The following is a 14,088-nucleotide window of genomic DNA, read 5'->3' as shown; positions in this document are numbered from 1 at the left end:
CTCTAAATGGTTCCCTAAGACATTCGTCATCCTTATTATTATTACTTTCTCTTTCTCGCACTAAGAAAGGCCTAAGATTACTACAAATACAATCTCGTTATGTTTATGTTTTCTTTAAATAATAATCTAATATGTTCGTGAAGATAAATCAAACACACATGATAATGTTTTTATATATATATATATATATAGAACTTAATATTGAGCTTGAATCTCAATATATCAATTTGCAATTCCAGCGCAACTAGGTCTTTTATTTCTTGACTTTCCTTCTACATCTGTTCAAAATTTAAAACAAGAAATTTATTTCCACCTTCAATGATAAGGAACATGTTTTCGATAAAGGCAAGACTGATTTTCATACCAAAACTGTGATAAATAACTAAATGAAACAGGTGTTCGCTACTGTTCGAGAATCGAGCTCTTCTATTTGATAACAATAAAGGAATTCATACTGTGACTTTTTTACCATTTGGTTTAGCACTGTCCATGTGACTTTAAACTAATGTCATCTAAACATGATTTATAAATGTAGTATTCAAATGTAGTATTCAGGCTATTAACTTTAACTATCACCATCATGAAGTCTGTTTCCAACAAGAGATATTTATTTTTAAATAATATAATTATGACAGATTTTGCCATTCCTCGAAACTTGCTGTCATGTGCAAGCTGACGTGGATTGGAATACGTGCTATCCCATTAATTTGTATCGTATTATGTAGAAGTAATTCATCAGGAAACTACTGTAATTCATGGGGCCTTAGAGAAGGTTTCTTAGGGTACAAGTTGCATTCGTGAGTAAAAATTCACTTTACGACAACTTTCCTACACGGGTATAACTACGCGAAGAGAAGTATGCCATGAAAACGACTATCTATGTAAAACACATTAACATGCTTGTGTTAAGTAACCTCAAGAATCGATAATGGTATCTGCGAGTCAGAGCAGGAGCGCAGAGAGAAGGTCTCGCGTGAGAATGCGCGTCAGCAATGGAAGGTATGCACATGAACGTGGATAGAAGGAAACCAACAATCAACTTGTGCTAAGTGGCCTTTTAAAACGATAATGATAACAGTCATGACACGGGCGCAGCACAGAAGTCTGAGGTGGGGGGTTCGTCCGTTGAGTATGTGCATAAACAAGGATAGTGAGATAACACTTTAAAACGCACAAAAACAACTCACTCATGTAGGTTTAGGTCTTGGTTTCACAGTAATAACTCTAAACTTGTGAACATAAAATACTCATTTCCTACAATATAGAGATTCACTCCGGAGATTGAAATTAATATGTTACACAGCCGTCTTTCATATGAACGTACTCATTGTAACCGTAGTATTCCACATATAAACATAACATACTGGTTACCTACGTTTTGCGAAAATGCTCCACCACTGGAAATTAATATAATATTATTGTTTCATTTATACTTAACTCATTTTAACCATACAATTACTATTTTATGCTGGTCTGTTGTAAACCTGCACTATACAATGTATTAAGAAATCATTAAACAATGAAAAATATGATTTTGTTTTTTGCAAATTGACAATTTCTTGCAAAATGGCAAACGTTCTTTACTGGATGATCATTAGTAAGTTGAAACCGTGAAATGTCAATTTAAGTACGCATATGCCTACTTACAATTATAATATAAGCCTATATATTTCTTTCAACGGTATTTTTACTTTTGCAGAAGGCACAACTTACATTGGGATAATTTTGGGGCTCGGGGCCAAAATCAGGCAAAAGCACGATGTTTACAGGATAAATGAGTTGATATTACGAAAGGGTAATTACTAAGTGTTAACCTAATCTAGCCTACACCATCAAAAATACAGAAAATATGAGAAGAAAATACAAACGTTAAGCAAAAAATTCTGGCCTCCCAAACACAAAAATCCTAATCTAACCCTAACTAACTTAAACTAATCTAACATAACCTAATCCATCAAAAATACAGAAAATATAGCAAGAAGGTAGGAATTTTAAGCAAAAACGTTCTGGCCTCCCAATTCAAAAATATGCCCTAGCGTTACTAGATTCAGATTTACTTTAGCAAGTTTATCGGTACAAATACCGCGTATTGCCATAAAGACGAAGTACAAAAAGGACTAACTAACTTGTGCTAAGTAGTTACTAAAAAATACAATCCTGTCTAATCCATTCAAGGTAGGAGAGCAGCAAATTCTTTGCTTCACACAAAACATAAAAATTATATTTAATAGTTCATGTCATAATAATTACCATGTTACTAATGGAGTTTCCGCCTTGTATAATGTACTTTAAAAATCTGTCAGTTTCATGAAACCAAGTTCTCTTTGGTTGGTGTATTTCTTCTACACCTGCACCCGATCTTTTCGAAGCATTCACTTTTGCAACTTCTCTACTATAAGTCGTTGTAATATTTTTAGTCTTATTCTGCAGTTCTGTAGTTGTAATGTTTAAATTCATTTCACGAATTGTGATTCTAATGATGTTTCTCTAGCAGCAACATTCCTGTAAAGTGCATTCTTTGTGTTCCAAAAACACTGATTTTTTTCATGTAATTCTAAAAGTATCATCATCTCAGTTGTGCCGAAACGGGCTATTTTATAGTAGTTTTCCTTTCCACTGAAAACTTTCAGGAATCAGCTGTTTACACTAGGCAATCTAGTAGTATTCGACCCATTACCCTAAATGACACTCACGAGTAGAAAGCATCCAGAGTTTGCTCACAGGCCCTTGGATTCGAATCTTGTTTCTACAGACAATCGACCGCTACATGAAATCATAATATGGTATGATGTGTTATTTAAATCATACATTCCTACGCATTTAAAAGAGAAACTGTCATTATTGTTATACTGTGTGATCAGTTATAACAAAGAAAAAGCAGGATGTTTTACCTATTGGAAATTCTTCTGGCAAACACGTTTCTATGTACTGCTGCTGCAGTTAATTACAGCAGAATTATTGGAGGAAAAGTTGCAGATATAGAGAAATATAAGTATGTAGTCCATATGTTTGTTTTTAGAGAAGACCGTAAATCCCTTTGTGGAGGATCTATTCTCTCTGAGTATTGCATCCTTACTGCAGCACACTGTTTTGTCAAACCATTCAAAGAAATTTTAGTTATTGCAGGACATACGGAACTAATACCGCCAGAACCTTTTAGTAGAGGCACGGTTTCTCTTGGGTTTCTACATCCCAATTTTAGTCGTGAAAGTCTACACAATGATATTGGGCTTCTAAAACTTAAACTGTGACTAACACTTTTTCACAACTTGTCTGTGGCATCATTGCCTAAGGATATTTTTTCCGGTACAGTCACACCAAACAGTACATGTACTGCGGTCGGTTTGGGTGGAACGTCGATCACGGATGAAGAGCAAATTTCCGATGTGCTAATGGAAGTTGAGATGTCTATCTTGGATGTAAATTATTGTGATAGAGCTTACGAGGGCACTGTACATCCGAATGATACAATATGTGCTGGAGTTTTAGAAGGGGGCAAAGATTTTTGTTCCGGGGATTCAGGCGGACCTCTAATATGTGATAATGTAGTTGTAGGAGTTATTTCAAGGAATGAAGTGGTTTGTGGCCAAAAAAAATTCTTAGCTATATTCATGAAAGTTGCTTCATATCTGAATTGGATTCAAGATGTAATAGCAAATAATTCTGAGGAACATGTTTCTACATCAACAGATGGTTCTACATCAACGGATGGTTCTACATCAACAGATGGTTCTACATCAAGAGATGGTTCTATATCAATTGCTCATCAAAATATTCCTAAAACTCATATCATATATCTCTTTTGCATATATATTGTCATACACACACTTTTCAGTGTATAATACAATTAGTGTAAGGTATTTCAAAATTCGTTGTAAAAGTATGTTTGTCTTATTTTCCACGAAAATAAAACTAGAACTTATATTCAAGAAGTAATAGCTAATAATTCTTAAGAAGATGGTGCTACATCAAAAGATGTTGCTAAATCAATTGATCATCATTCCTAAACCTTATGGCATATATCTCTTTTGCATGTATATTGTCGTACATACACATGTCAGTGTATAATACAATTAGTGTAAAACATTTGAAATTCCCAAGGAAATAAAACATTATTATTATTATTATTATTATTATTATTATTATTATTATTATTATTATTATTATTATTATTATTATTATTATTATTACTTTGAGAGTTTCTCATTTGAATTTACTTCAGAGAGATTTTATTTACCTGAACGTCGGGATACTACGGTAAATGCGAAACTAGGATATAATGTGCAAAATGTACTAAAGTCACTATGATATAGCTGGTATATCTCTGAAACAACGTCTTGATACGTGGCATCAATGCGAACTACAGATCACACCCATGATTCACCCACGCGTTGAGCCAATAAGGTAGTTTGCACACGGTAATGATAATATTAGCAGGGGTTGAGTTGAGTTGATTTTGAGTTTAACGTCCCGTTCAGCAGCGAGGCTATATGAGACGTGGACCTACTGATTAATGTGGAATCCGAACCAGATGAGCTCCCGCCGGGAATCGAACCCGGGTCTCCCACGCCAAAGGCGCGTACGCTAACCGCTTAGCCACGGAGGAGCTCAATATTAGCAGGGGTGTAGCCAGCAGGTTTGTGTAGGAGGGGCCCGTCGTTTATGAGGGGGGGCCAGCTACAATGTACAAAGCCGAAAAAAATGTGTTGCTGCTAGTGTTTTTGAGGCCTGAAAGAAAGGAAAATTTTGGTTTCCTTCTGGAAAACTAAAAACACTATTTTAGCTTCTTGTTGTTCTTCTTCTTTTCTTCCTTCTTTTTCTTCTTCTTCTTCTTCTTCTTCTTCTTATTATTATTATTATTATTATTATTATTATTATCCATAAATTATATTCAATATAGTTATTATTATGCTCAATCAAGAAATACTGCCTGAGACCAAACGCTATACTTTTGTGCATAACTATAAAGGTAACCAAGAAAGTTCTGTCCCTTTTCGTGGAGGTCTGTCTTCAATTGGACCTCACACCGTGCATTGAATGCGAATGGAGATAAGGCGAACGTCAGTTGTTGGTGTGGGTATATCCAACATAATACCTGGTTGTGGCAATTCAGATACACAGTGAACTTACATAAAGACGGAGGGAACATGGGACATCCACAGAGCGTCATAAGAGCATGTATGCTGAACGAGTTCAAATGGAGGTCAAACGACGCTGTAGCGGGACAGAAGATATACCAGGCCTTTGGTGAGGGTGTCGTGACTACGCGTACAGTGCAGCGATGGTTTAACAAGTTTAAGGACGATGACGAAACACCCGAAAACACCACGTACCAGAAGACCAACACATGTACACAGAGGAACTGGGACTACAATTCAGTGTGTGGAGAAACCATTCGGCAGCACATCCATCAACTTGGGAAGCACTAGAAGTTGGGTCGATGGATCTCACATGTTTTGACTCCGGGCCAGAAGACAACGCGGCAGTCGCATGTGTTTATTTACTGTTTCGGAGTAATTTCTGGTCAGGGCGTTGACATGTGATAAAAAGTGTTTCCTACACGAAGCTCCACGGCGCCGTCATCATTGGTTAGCATCCCATGTACCGATTTCAAAACAGCCGAAACTAGCACTATACCAGAAGAAGGTTCTTCTGTGTGTTTGGTGTATCGTGCATCGGAAACTGCTACCAGATTGTCAGAGTATCAATCCAACTGTGTAGTGTCAGCAGTTGAGCTGTGCTCAAGAAAAACTCAAAACTCTGGAGCAATCACTTCTGAATTGCAAATGGATCCTCGTTTACGGAACAACGCTAAGTCCCACTTGGCTAGGATGACTCAGGACACCATTCTCCGCCTTGGATGGGAAACAATATTGCAACCACTATATTCCCCGGGTATTGCACAGTCCGATTATCACCTGTTCCATTCTTTGGACAATCACCTTAGAGGACGCCAGTTCAAATCCCTACTAAAAGTCCAAAATTCACGTGATAGCTTCTTCGTTTCACGGCCCACCAAGTTCTACCGCTATGGATCCCATGGCCTTCCAGAACGCTTTCAGAAGGTCGTCGATGCTGATAGGGACTATTTTTTATTTTCCAGGTTAGGTGACATATCCTTGTTCGAAGGTGGTGGATGAAAAAGCGACAGAACTTTTCTTGCTTACCTTTAAATTTAAGACCTTGTATACAGAACCTATCTACACAAGATTGATTTTCTTTGAAATTTCACTTAATTTCTTTACGACTTCCTGACAAAAATACTTATTTATTATTCGTGACTAAAAAAGCATAATTATTTTATTACATAATTATTTAAGGAAGAAACACTATACTATTTTTTGATCGGTATGGAAAAACAACATTTCTCCGTACTATTTTACCGTAATTTATTAATTGTCAATAAAATTTGTTACTTTTAAATGAATGAAGCGAGATAATTTTACTATGATGTTTTAAAAGCTGGTCATTTCGACTTCAATGTACTCAATTTGTAGCTTGCACAAACACCGACTTTATTGGCCGAACTTCCTACGACGACAATGTAGCCGGAGAAGCTCCCGACAATGGAGGCGATATCAAAGGCACCGACTTTGTCGGTGGCAATGTTTTCTTATGATTGGATACACATGCGGCCGGCCATTGGTTTAGATGAAGTGGGTGAGTGACAAACCGCTATGTATTCTTCTTTCGTTTCTTGTCTTTAGGGGTGTTGTTGTTTCGATTTTTCTATTACAATTGTATATTATTGTTATTATTAGTATTATTATTAGTATTATTATTATTATCTTCTCTTACAAAAAACTTCGGCACAGAATGTTGTTTTTCTACAGTCTCTGTTTTGGAGTAGTTAGTTCCCTTTATTACATAAAGAATAAAATTTGGAAATCTGTAGAGCACTGATTTCCATCTAAATAGCTATTATCAAATAGAAGATAGGAAATTTAGATAAGCATTTCCGTTCATTATTTTCTACTCCTTTCTTATTTTTGTTCTCTCTCTTTCTCTCTCTCTCTCTCTCTCTCTCTCTCTCTCTCTCTCTCTCTCTGATTATATTACAGCATTGTTTGTTTCCACAGTCTGTTGAATGAGTGTTTTGGAAATTCGAAGCACTGATAATAATTTAGGTTTTGTATATTCCATTTTTTTTTTTTAGCAAAGTTCTTTTCAAAAAGAAAAACCATAAACCGTAAAATAAATGTTTTATATCTAGTTATATATCCAGGATCTTGATTATTAACTCTTCTACACTGCCATAGATATGTACAGTAGATATTACTCATTTCTGGAAATTAATTTAAGTGTAATTTAAATGGTGGTAAGCTTTATCACAATGTCAGACTTTCGAAAAAAGTTACAAATTAATACTACTAATACAAAAATTATATTTTTATTATAGTTAATGACGAGCCTTTGACCAACAGAGGCTTTTTTCTCAAACCTGTGACAAGAAATACAAGGATTTTGAGGGTCGCGAATGCTTCGTGACTCAAAAGGATGTACAATGTGATCGAATACTTGAACAAAAAAATCAAAATTCATTGACACGGATCCCTGGACCACTCTTCATTCATTTTTCTTTTGTTTTTGATTGGAGGGTAACATAAGAAGACCTACCTGACGTCCCTCATTCTGTACTCCAACTTGTTCTGCTTAACATTTTCTAAATATTGCGCAAATACGACACATAATCCTATTTATGATTGAGGAGACACTTTTTTCTTTGTCGCCTCATGGTCTTTCAGAACCACTATCCTAAAATAAATACAAATTTAACAAAAAGTACATTTACGGTAAATTAAGAACCATATACTAAAAGTAAATCTCTTTAAAGACCTATGTAGATTCGCCAAACGTTCAGCAGAAGAAACTCCATTATCAAAATTAAATAAGAGACATACCTTCATGCAGTGGTGCAATTCTGCCGGTTCGCTAAAACCGGTAGAATAAATATTTCAAGTTCAGGTTAAAATATTTGAGTTTGCAGAACCGTTTGTCATACCCAAACACAAACACTCACACATAAACAAACAAACACACACACACACACACAATGTAATCAAGAGTTAAAGAAAGAAGATAAATCAGAGGTGTTGTGAAAGCACCTCTGTACTTTTCTCGCTCGCTTGAATTATTTTGAAAGCGAGCAAAATGGAATTGTTCAATTGAATGGGCAAGACAGAAATTTGCATATAAATTCCCTTATTTTGTCCAGAATACAAAGGTCTGTGAGTGTAAAGAACGAAATACGTTTCTAATGACTACTAACCAGGAAGCATAGTCACGTCATAAACAACGTGTTTCTTTGGTGTTCGAATTCAAAATGACTTGTTTTGAAAAATTGGAACGTCTTTATCACGAACCAAAATGGTACCAAAGGAACGTGTTAAACGTGGCCAAAATTATACGTGTTTATCACGTGCCAGAATGGTACAAGAAATATACGTGTCGCATATCACCAAAAATAGACGTGTTTTATAGGTGTTGAAAGCACGGACGTTCCCCATCCTGCAATTGTGGTTGGAGTAGTACATGCTGGGAATCGTGAACCATTTGCAGAATTGCGCTGTTACTATGGTTTTCTGTATAAAGAAGAACAATGTATTTTGTTATTGAAGAAAAACCAGAAGCACCCGACCACCTCTGGGTCATCCCACGGAAATGAAGTATTATTCCCACCATATAAAAGTTTCCAATTCTTTAGAACGGGCACTTAGCACGGGACAACAACCACAACAAACATGGGCTGATGTGAAAATAAGTCAGCCTTAAGACCAGTAAGTATATACATTCCCGTGTGTGTTACTGTCACCACGGCATGGCGCGTCCTCAGGTTGCGGATCGAGGAGAAGGCCTCTAGATATAGAAGTTAGCTGCGAATATACTGAATAAGCAGTCGCGGACAGCCGGCTAGGAGTGGTCCTCCAGCTTGGAGGTTTGGGTAGGGCTAAGAACCTCATCCTGTAAAAAAAAAAAAAAAAAAAAAAGCAATTGTTCAGAAATATTTGCAAAAGCCTCGGACAAGGAATGATAACTTGGCACGCGCATTAAAATCCGTAACGAAAAAAAATGAAATGAAATCTTTAAGTTTTACGTCCCACGGTTATGCCGGTTAGGCTAAAGGAGACGGTGATAATGAGAGATGAGTGAAATGGTGGAATGAAGAAAGTGGGAGGAAAGGGAAGAACCCCGAAAAAACCCACGAGCACGGTGTTTGTCCACCACAAAGTTGACTTGGCGGGGGCTGGAATCGAACCCGGGACCCCAAGCACCAGAGGTGAACGCTCTACCACTGAGCCACCGCGCCCCCCAAAATCCGTAACGAGTTAGTTACAGAAATACAGGATGGATGTAGTAAGAGTTCACGAAGTTAGGTAGGAAGAAAATGGATCTGTGAATTCCGGAAATTTTAAGTTCAATTACGGGGAAGAAAATAAAAATCACCAGTAAGGAACAGGGTTTTCGTTCATAAACGTATATTACCAACAATTAAACGGGTTGAATTTGTTACGGACAGACTTTTTTTTATTACTCTTAAGGGACGCTGGTGTGATATTATTGTTTTAAATGTACATGCCCCAACTGAAGATAAGGATGACGATTTAAAAGGCAGTGTTTACGAAGAAGTGGAAGTGAAATTTGAAGAGCTCCCGCGATACCACATGAAAATTCTATTAGGGGATTTCAATGCGAAGGTAGGCCGAGAGGATATTTTCAAACCGATTATAGGGAAAGAAAGTCTGCATAAGGAAAGTAATGACAACGGTGTTAGACTCGTGAAATTTGCAACTTCCAAAAACCTAATCGTAAAGAGTACAAAATTCCCACATCTCGACATTCATAAATACACTTCAACATCACCAGACGGGAAAACACATAATCAAATTGATCACGTTTTAGTAAATAGAAGAAGGCAGTCTAGCATAATTGATGCCCGGTCGTTTAGAGGGGCTGATTGTGACACTGGCCGCTACCTGGTAGCAGCGATAATACGAGGGAGGTTATCGTTGAATAAAGGTAATATTCATTGTCCGAAAACGGAGAGATTTAATTTAAAGAAATTAGAAGAGGGCGAGGTAAGAGAGGAATAACAGATTGAAGTTTCTAATAGATTCTCGGCTTTAGTGCACTAGTGTCGAGGATACCTTGATTGAAATTAGAGATAGCATTAAAGAATGAGCAAAAGAAAAATTGGGACACGCGGAAATACGTAGGAACAAACCAGGGATCGACCAGGAATGCATAAAATTAGCAAAGAAGAGAAAAAAGGCAAAATTACGCTGGCTACAAAACCCAAATGAAATAACTACACAAAAGTTCGCAGATATCAGGCGGGAAACTTCCAAAACTTTTAGAACAAAGATACGCGATATTCTGAAAGCTAAAACTAAGGAAATTGAAGATAATAATAAAAATAAAAACATCCGGGACATGTATAAGGGAATCAACGAATTTAAGAAAGGCTTCCAACCTCGTGTTTATATATTAAAGAAATCTGACGGTACAGATCTCACTCACACGGATAGCATCTTAAATAGATGGAAAGATTTCTTTGACAATTTGCTTAACACTCAACAAAAAACTAGTGTACGGGGAGAAAAGGAGATACACACCGCAGAACCGTAAATTCCAGAACCCAACCGAATAGAAGTAGAAACCGCTATAAAGAAATTAAAGAAACACAAATCTCCGGGTGTAGATGAAATTCCGGTTGAGTTAATTTTAGCTGGAGGCGAAAAATTGTGGAACAAGATACACAAACTCATTCTCCTTATCTGGAACAAGGAAGAATTGCCACAAGAGTGGAAATAATCAATAATTGTTCCAATTCACAAGAAAGGCGACAAAACTGACCATAATAATTATCGAGGCATTTCTCTTCTGTCAATATCCTATAAAATCCTCTCAAATATTCTATTAGCAAGACTGACCCCATACGTAGATGAAATTATTGGAGATTATTAGTGCGAATTTAGACGAAATCGATCAACTATCGACCAAATATTTACCATTCGCAAAATACTCGAAAAAAGTGGGAATACAATACCCGGGTACATCGACTATTTATTGATTTTAGATAGGCGTACGACTCGGTTAGGAGAGAAACATTATACAGCGTTCTTACAGAACTTGGAATACCGAGAAAGGTAATTAGATTAATTAAGATGTGTTTAAATGATTTCCAAAGTAAAGTGCGGGTACGAAACTTTTTGTCCACAAGATTTTACGTCAAGAATGGCCTGAAACAAGGAGATGCGTTGTCGCCATTATTATTTAATTCGTTCTAGAATACGCTATAAGGAAAATCGAAGATAGCAACCAGGGCCTACAGGTGAACGGTATTCACCAGGTTATGGCATATGCTGATCATGTAAACTTAATAGGTGATGATAGGAGAAAAAAAGATTTTGATAAAGTAAATATTTTCAAATATCTAGGATCAATATTAATAGAGGAAAATCATATTTACGGAGAAATTAAATGTCCAATAATAGAAGGGAATCCGTGTTACTATTCCGTTCAAAATCTCTTGTCGTCGCGAGTTCTGTCGAGGAATTTGAAGCTAAAAATATATAAAACGATAATCATTCCTGTTGTTTTGTATATCTGCGAAACATGGTCACTTACTCTGAGGTAAGAACATAGACTGAGAGTATTTCAGAACAAGATCCTGAAACAAATATTTGGACCCAAGGAGAACGGTAATGGGGAATGGCGGAAACTTCATAACGAGGAACTACATAATTTATATGTTTTACCCAACATTGTGAGGGTCGTGAAATCTAGGAGGCCTAGGTGGGCGGGTCATGTAGCTAGAATAGAAGAAAGTAGAAACGCTTTCAAAGTCTTGACTGGAAGACCAATCGGAAAACAACCATTAGGAAGACCTAGGCGCAGATGGGAGGACAATATTAAGATGGATCTCGCAGAGATTGGTATACAAAGTAGAAACTGGATGCAATTAGCTAAGGATAGAAGTTAGTGGAGAGCTTTTGTGAACGCGGCATTGAACCTCCGGGTTCCATAGGTCATAGAGTTAGTTAGTTTGTTAGTTTAAGTATATACATTTACTTAATTTCCTAATTGAGTGTATTCTGTGTAAAATTCAGCAGATTTTTTAAATCAGGGCTGGGGACAGCAAGAGGACGCAGCGACGGGGTTCATCCATTGGTAGCAAGCACGACAGCGACCCACAGTGGTATGAAAGGCCTAAAACGTGGCCAAAAATGAAAATGGAAAGTTGCTATTTGGTTATTTAAAAGTATCATTTTCACTACAGTAACAATTGGTTTCTTAAATTTCACCCATGTAAACGGTCAGCCGATGATACCAAAGCTAGTATTGGAAGTCAAAGTGAACGTATTTTTGTATTTCGTAATACTAATGCGTGCGAGAAATATAGCTCGAGTTTCATATAAAATAATTTATTGTATACTTTCCCGATCTATCTAAATCAAAATGCAGGTTGTTCCGGGAGGTATATAAAAGAATGTAAGACCATATATTATTTATAATACTTATGTTATTATAAATTTATTTTCATTAATGTCTATATCAAACATTTTTCACGAAATGAACTCAAAAGTTACATATGACGCCCCATTCCACTAAATTTTGTATTGGTGCATAATCTATGATCGATTTACTACAAGAATGCAGCTGCGCTTATCTCCACCTTTTTTTTAAATTGCAATTGAATAAAAAGTTGCAGTTAATGAATATTTAAATATTTTGTTAATGTTAAACAAAAAGCAAAAAAGCTAAAATTGTTATAAAATAAGTGAAAATGCTACTATATATATTTACATGTACACTCATGTCGAAAATGATTGTCGCATATTTATAAGTGTCTTCTTGTAAGAATCTGATTAGATTATGATTTTGCAGGGTACTTTTAATACTGATACTAGATGTATAATGGGGACATGTATATTTGTGATAAATTTCATAGGAAAAATATAAATACGAAAATTTGAATAGGTAAAACAAAATGTTGCTAAATAGACACTAAAGTTTTATTTTCGTTTTATTGTTCTTATTTACTTGTCTTTTGATATTAAATTTGCCACATACATATCTTTGCCGATTTTGCACATACTAACATTTTAAGAAATACCGGACAAATTCGTTATCAAATTACACTAGTTAACAAATTTAAACTTTTTGTTTGTTACATGAGAAAAATCACCTGATCTTAAAGGAACTTTTTGCGCTGAATTCGAATATGCACTCGGTTTCTCTCCATCACGTACAGTTTTCCCGTAACAGAGGGATTTTCGGGAAATTCCCTCAAAAATTTCCCTTTTTCAGATAATTTATTCCCCTAGCTCCTGTCCCCTTACATATAGTAACATAGAAATTATACCTAAGTATATCTTGATTTATATTTAATAAACCCTAAAAGTTTCGTAAAAATCGCTTTGTTCTTTCTAGAGAAATAAATATATTTGTATGTATACTGTGTGCACTGTTTATTGCACCTGATAGTAATGCTTTCAGATCTCCTGAGTTGGGGTAAAAACGATTTGCTTTATTACTACAAACACAGACATAAAAATGAATATTTACAATAGTCAACAACACACTTGTATTGCTCTCTGTAAATTAGAAACGTGTATAAAAATAGAATGTACTTCCAACGTATATTTTTTTAAACGTACAGTGTATGTATATCTTAATACATATATATACAATTCTCCAAGTTTTTTCGTTTTGTTCATGAAATGGTTATCAATATTTGTTATCAAATGTAACAGAATGCAAAAGAAAGAAAGAATGGAATACAGACTCATTGTTGACAACAATGAACTAATGCAGTCTGAATTTTCCACTACGGTATCGTTCCCCCCTCCCACCGCGCATTTCTTTCTTTCTTGTGTTCTTGACACCTGCTGAGGGAGTTTTGTACATTTTTATATGGGCGTGTGGTTTAACACTACTTCACTTTCAAAGTTGTCTTTGCTGCTAAGAGTGCTTTCATGTTTGATCTTAACGGCATTATACCCAACTAAGACCAGAAGTTTAGTTTGTGATCAGTACAATGGCGTCAAGAGGACGGCGTTCGTGTGTTAACTCACCAAATAGTTT

At 36.0% G+C, this 14,088-nt stretch overlaps 1 protein-coding gene across 1 annotated transcript; it reads left to right on the top strand.

Annotated features, from left to right (window-relative positions):
• The first annotated feature begins 2,882 nt into the window (after window positions 1-2,882).
• LOC145682693 (trypsin-4-like) lies at window positions 2,883-3,842 on the top strand. The gene is given in 1 exon segment (XM_081754081.1): window positions 2,883-3,842. A coding segment is annotated over 1 exon segment (960 nt).
• Window positions 3,843-14,088: the final 10,246 nt, after the last annotated feature.

The sequence above is a fragment of the Thermobia domestica genome, chromosome 4 (assembly GCF_964235325.1).
Source record: "Thermobia domestica chromosome 4, izTheDome1.hap1.1, whole genome shotgun sequence".
Lineage (NCBI taxonomy): Eukaryota > Metazoa > Arthropoda > Insecta > Zygentoma > Lepismatidae > Thermobia > Thermobia domestica.
Note: the sequence above shows the minus strand (reverse complement) of the source record. Positions and strands in the feature narration are given on the sequence as shown.